This window comes from Eleginops maclovinus, chromosome 3 (genome assembly GCF_036324505.1).
Source record: "Eleginops maclovinus isolate JMC-PN-2008 ecotype Puerto Natales chromosome 3, JC_Emac_rtc_rv5, whole genome shotgun sequence".
In the NCBI taxonomy this organism is placed as follows: Eukaryota; Metazoa; Chordata; class Actinopteri; order Perciformes; family Eleginopidae; genus Eleginops; species Eleginops maclovinus.
Genome location: NC_086351.1, coordinates 11,021,834 through 11,027,833, shown reverse-complemented (window position 1 = coordinate 11,027,833; position 6,000 = coordinate 11,021,834). Strand labels below are relative to the sequence as shown.

Here is a 6,000-nt window from a genome sequence, read left to right as displayed (position 1 = left end):
ATTAGACTTGGAGCCAACTAAAAGAAACTCGATTTTATCACTGTTTAGTTTGAGAAAGTTGGATGAGAACTAGGATTTGATTTCCATTAAGCAGTCGGACAGGTTAGTGGGGGGGGGGAGTGGAAGTGGGTTTGGTGGAAAAATAGTGCTGGGTGTCATCCGCGTAACAGTGAAATTGGATATTATATTTTCTGAAGATATGACCGAGAGGTAGGAGGTAGATGATAAATAGGAGGGGGCTCAAGACAGAACCCTGAGGAACACCAGTGCAGACTGGATGGGACTGTGATTTGAAGTGTTGAGTTGGACAAAGTCAGTACGGCCAGAGAGGAAAGATCTGAACCAGGTGAGGGATGTGCCAGTGATACCAATGGAAGATAATCTGTCAAGGAGGCTGTGATGTGAGGTGGTGTCAAAGGCTGCAGTCAGATCAAGGAGGATGAGTATGGATAAGAGCCCAGAGTCAGCTGCTACCAGTAGATTGTTTGTGATTTTAACCATGGCCGTCTCTGTACTGTGTGAGGACGGAAACCGGACTGAAATTCTTCGAAAAGATTGTTGTTGTTCAGATGAGTGTGGACCTGGGCTGCAACTGTTTTTTCGAGTATGTTGGAGATAAATGGTAAATTAGAGTTGTTGGGGAGTGGGGAGCATATGGAGGTAAGTTAAGTGAAGTATAGCTAGAGTAGGTCAGTTACTGGTGAATATTTTTGATTTTGGCACTGAAAAAGGTCATGAAGGTGTTAAATTGAGCAGTTGAATACAGATGGGGTGCAAGAGAGTCCGGTGGTTGCAGAATGCTGTTGACTGTAGAGAACAGGGTTCTGGTGTTTCCTTCACCTGACCTAATTAAGTTGGCATAGTATGCTGATTTAGCGGAGGAAAGAGCATCCTTATAGAAAAGTATATGGCTGTTGTACATGTCCTTATGAACCACAAGGTCAGTTTTAGCATATAGGCGTTCAAGATGACGACCTTTAGCTTTGAGCTGGCGTAAGTCAGGTGTAAACCAGGGGGCAGAGCAGGTGAAAGAGACAGACCAGGTTTTCAGAGGTGCATGTATGTTTAAAAGGTTATGGAGTCCATGATTGTAATGGGAGACCAGCTCATCGGTGGTGGATAGGCAGTCCTTGCAGGGGAGGAAATTGATTCCAGTAGAAAAAGCAGGCGTGTTGATATTCTTAATGTTACGGAATGAGATGGATCGTGACATATTTGCTTTGGGTAGTGTTAAATTGACATTGAAGTTTACAAACTTGTGGTCAGAAAAGGGCAAATCGAAGGCAGAACAGTTCAGAGGAGTTAGACCAGAGCAGCAGATCAGGTCAAGTATATGTCCTTTGGAGTGTGTGGGGAAAGTCAATATATTGCTGTAATCCAAAACTGTCCAAGCATGATGTCCTTGATCTCCTTTGTGAGATTATTGTTGACATTGTCCATGTGAATATTAAAATCACCCAGCACTATTACATTAGGGGAGAGAGAAGATAGGGAAGTAAAAAAAAGCAGGAAGTTCATTTAGAAAGTCCTTATTGGCCTTGGGTGGACGATAGACAGTGGCAACAATTGTTGGAATTGGCCCATTGATTTGCAGGGCAATGGACTCAAAGGAAGCATTCACAGGAAATGTTAGGCCAGATACTTTCCACTTATCGTTGTAAAGTATCGTGAGGCCACCGCCCCTGCCAGAGAGACGGGTTTTGCTGGTGTAAACAAATCCAAGTGGGATAGTTTGGTTAAGCTGCGAAAAGTCATTGGGCTGTTGCCACGTCTCAGTCAGACATAGGAAATCCAACTTACGATCTTCCAGTAGATCATGAAGTAGAAATCCCTTGTTGTTGAGCGAGCGGGTGTTGGTGAATAGCCCGACGGCGAGATCGTTCCTGTCAGGTTTGACGCCAGCACCAGTACTAGCACACCTGGCCAGGTTAGCCAGCGAGCTGTGGTCAATAGACCGTCCGGTGGATCTTCTTGCGGGACGAGGGTTTGAAGACCAGAAGGATCGTATTGGTTTTGTGTCATCAAAGTTGAAGCTCCGACGGGATCCACGGTGGATGTATTCCAGATGAGTATGGTGAGCGATATCTAGGTGATGCAATGCCGGTGGGGGCTCTGACAGGTGGAATCGCAGTTGGAAAGGTTCGGCTGCTGAGTATTGAAGTATCGATGTTACTGGATGGAATATGAAGGATAATAATAATAATAAATCACATTTATATAGCGCTTTTTATGGTACTCAAAGACGTTTACATATTGCCCTATCAAAACTATGCAAACAGATCATTTATTAATTTATACTAGGGTTAAGAACACAACAGAGGTTAAAACAAGAAGAAGAAGGTGGCAGTTAGGGGAAGGCTAGTGTAAAAAGGTGTGTTTTTAGTGCAGATTTGAAAGAAGAGAGGGTTGGGGAGACTTTGAGTTGGCAGGGAAGCGAATTCCATAGGGTGGGGGCAGCAACTGAGAAGGCCCGATCACCCCAGGTCCGGCGCTTTGTCCGGGGGACTTGCAGTAGGTTGGCAGAGACAGACCTGAGGGATCGGGAGGGGGCATGGTGATGGAGGAGGTCAGCAAGGTAGGGGGGGGGGGCTAAGTTGTTGAGAGCCTTGTAGGTGGTGAGTAAGATTTTGAAGTTGATTCGGTGTTTTATTGGAAGCCAATGAAGTTCACGGAGGACAGGTGTGATGTGTTCTCTGGAGCGGGTAGCGGTGAGCAGGCGTGCAGCAGAGTTCTGGACATATTGGAGTTTATTGAGGACTTTGGTGGTGGTGCCATAGAGAAGACTGTTGCAATAGTCGAGCCTGGATGTAATGAATGTATGGATGAGTGTCTCAGTAGCGGTAGTTGACAGGTTGGGGCGGAGGCGGGCGATATAATCCATGCGAGGATACTACATACCAGCAGCCTGTTGATCCACATCGTTACCTGGGTGGTGAAGCTACCAGATACAGGCACCAGGAGTATGTTAGCAGCGGCGGCTAGGCGAGGCAAGGGAGCTAGCCAGGTGGGAAGCCAGTAGATCGGTAGTCCAAAACACACACGATTGCAAGTTAAAACAAGCGATCGAGTCACTGATATTGTCGGTAGGATAGGCTACTGTTCATATGGCTGAGAGCACTGTACAAATAGTGACAGAGAAACAACAGTATTAGAGTAATGTTCAGAGTAATGTTCAGAGAGCAGCGGCAGCAGGTCGTGCCAGCGTTCAATCGTAACCTGATTTGTAACCGTAATTCAGTACTACCCAGTGTAATGTGGCGATAAACTGAAAAGCAACAGAGGAGAAATGATAGACAGAGGATCGAGGAGAGCAAGCAAAGGAGGAGTGCTCATTAAAAAGTTGCATGGCTGCTGTAACGAAGAGAGATGGAGAGAGAGGCGGAGGAGACGGGTAGACCACCAGAGACAAGCTAACAAAGGACAGAGGCAAAATACCTTGGTAGCAGGAATCAAAGAGTGGAGAAAGTTTGCATTAGAAATGGAAGAATAAGGTGAGGAGAAGAGGGGTAAAGAAGAGAGAGACAGAGGGGGGATTAAATGGACAGCTCATGAGAGAGGTGGAAGGACTGGAGAAGACAGAGGGATTCCCCGATGGCATCTCATCTCACTCTCTTTCTTGCTCTCTTTCTCCCTATTTCCCTCCTTTTTTCTCCCAATAAATCATTCTGACTTCTCCTTAACCAACTCATTCCCAGCAGGCGGCGAGAAAACTGTAACAATCTTTCTCCTTTCTCTCTCTTTTTCTCCTATCTTTTCTTATCCCGCAATCTCTTTCTGACTTTCTCTCTCTCTCACACACACACACACACACACACACACACACACACACACACACACACACGCACAGTTTGTGGCAGTAGAGGTGACAGAAGTGGGAACATGACGTGTCTGCAGGACAGAGCTACAGGAATTTAAAAAAATGGGCCACATAACTTTTGAATGAAGAGGTCTAACTCTGATATGACTTTTTTTTTTTTTTAAATGTTAGAAACCTACAGTATTACTGCTATTTTCTCTGCTAGGAATTGTACATGGTAATATGGCTGTATTAAAATGAGGTACAGTGTCTTGTGGATCCAAGAAATGATGGTGCTAGTGGAGAATCCTCGCGTGACATTATGGGTGTTTTTATCCAGTGGTGATAAAAATGAAAAAGCATGTGTGTGTGTGGCTGGGAAGAAGGGGATGTTATTGTAAAATAGTCTGCAGATTGTGTTTGCAGACGTGTCTGACAGAGGGGGGATTCAAAGCCTTTTTCTTTTACACCGGCAGTGGAGGTCGAATAGTTGAGAAAAAAATCTTGAAGTCGCAGTGATGTCTGATGTGCTGCGACTCAGCCACAATATTGGAGGAATGCGCTTTTGTCGCTCGCAGGGGGTGGAGTTAGAAAGTGAACGAGAGCTGCCTACCAAACAGAGAGGGGAGACGGAGGAGAGAGAGAGAAAGAGGAGAGACGGGTGGGCAGGCTGCTCACCGTAAACGATAGTTGTCGGATAGAGTCTTGAAGACCTAATGAAACTGGCTGAATTGTTTGCAGCGATTAAAGAGCTCCGCGTGCTTTGCATCTCTCGGATCCTTGGAAGGAGAAACCGCAGCAGCACGCAGATAAAGAACAGTTAAAAAAAAAAAAAGAAGAGGACTTTAATTTTTTGTAATTTTTTTTTCTCCACTCATTTTTCTGCAGTAAGCCTTTTCACGGCAGCAGCAACTCTTTCCACGCGGACAGGACCGTTTCATGCCAGGTGGAAGACCGACCTCTCTCTTGGAACCCATACCGGCCTCACACTCTCCTCTGGCGGGCTCAGAAGCAGCAGTTCCCGGTGAGAAGAGGGGACCAGGCACAGCTCAGTTTTTAGGGGGACCCGCTTACAAGGACTCCCACAAACCCCCTTGTTTGAAACCCCAGGATTTGTTGGAAAAGGGAGGGGGTTCGCAGTTAGGTTTAAGGGGGAGGGTCCTTATTCACTTTACTCCACAATGGACTTTTACAACAGTTATTAACCAGAGTGTTATAGTCTTTGAACGTATCCGTTTCTTTGCATGCATAAAGCTTTTGATTCCCCCCTCTCCCGTCTGTTAGGCATTTGCTGGGATGTTTGAGTCGCGTTGTTTGGTGGGGTGAAGGGACCGAGAGAGTGGCCGGAGAGACCGAAGGGACGGAGGCCGAGAGAGGAGCCGAGAGCATGGCTCTGATAGTGCTGTCTCTCTGGGTGCTAACGAGTCTCACCTGGGCGGACGTGATCCCGGTGTCAGCCAACAGGCACTCCGTTTACTGGAACAGCTCCAACATACAGTAAGAACCCCACTCCTCATTGTGCTTATCTCTCTCTCTGTGTGTGTGTGTGTGTGTGTGTGTGTGTGTGTGTGTGTGTGTGTGTGTGTGTGTGTGTGTGTGTGTGTGTGTGTGTGTGTGTGTGTGTGTGGCTCGATGCCATCTCTTTTGATCCATTCTCCACCTGTTAAAGGGGGAAAAATGTCCTGATTTGCTCCCCCTTTGCTGTCAGGTTCACACATTTACATTTTCAGTTATGCAGTGTTTCTATGCTTTGCTTGATTGTGCCCTTCTAAGTACTTATGATGGTTGTAAAATCCACTTTCTTCATCTATATATATATTTTTTGCAACATGTTTTTAGCCATTTAATAGGCCTGTCATGTTTCTCTTCTTTGGTGAGGCTATTTTTGAGCCTCAAACTGCTCTGTCACACCCCTACTGTGAAGTCAAGGTGGCTCCAAACCATCTTTTCAACACTTAAAATTGCACAACTACTCAGGCATATTTAGTTTCTTTTCCTCAGCCTAGCGTCAATCTATCCATATTTCTATTTATTTAGTCACTTACCTCACATTTATCTCCCTTGTCCTATACCGTTAACCATGCATGGCCGAGGAGTATAAAGAAAAGGAGCGAGAATCCCATGTGATTTTCTTTCCTTCCTCTCCTCTTTATCATGTGGCTCTCCTCTCAGGCTTTCATGGCTCTTTCTCTGTCTTCTCCTCT

The 6,000-nt window shown here is 45.8% G+C and overlaps 1 protein-coding gene across 1 annotated transcript in view; it reads left to right on the top strand.

Annotated features, from left to right (window-relative positions):
* Window positions 1–4,446: 4,446 nt before the first annotated feature.
* The window catches only part of efna3b (ephrin-A3b), a 51,892-nt gene continuing 50,338 nt past the window's right edge, over window positions 4,447–6,000 (top strand). The window contains exons 1-2 of the mRNA XM_063877955.1: window positions 4,447–4,820; window positions 5,081–5,293. Coding sequence (XP_063734025.1) covers window positions 5,184–5,293 — 110 coding nt within the window. The 5' untranslated portion in view covers window positions 4,447–4,820; window positions 5,081–5,183. The remainder of the gene's footprint in view (window positions 4,821–5,080; window positions 5,294–6,000) is intronic.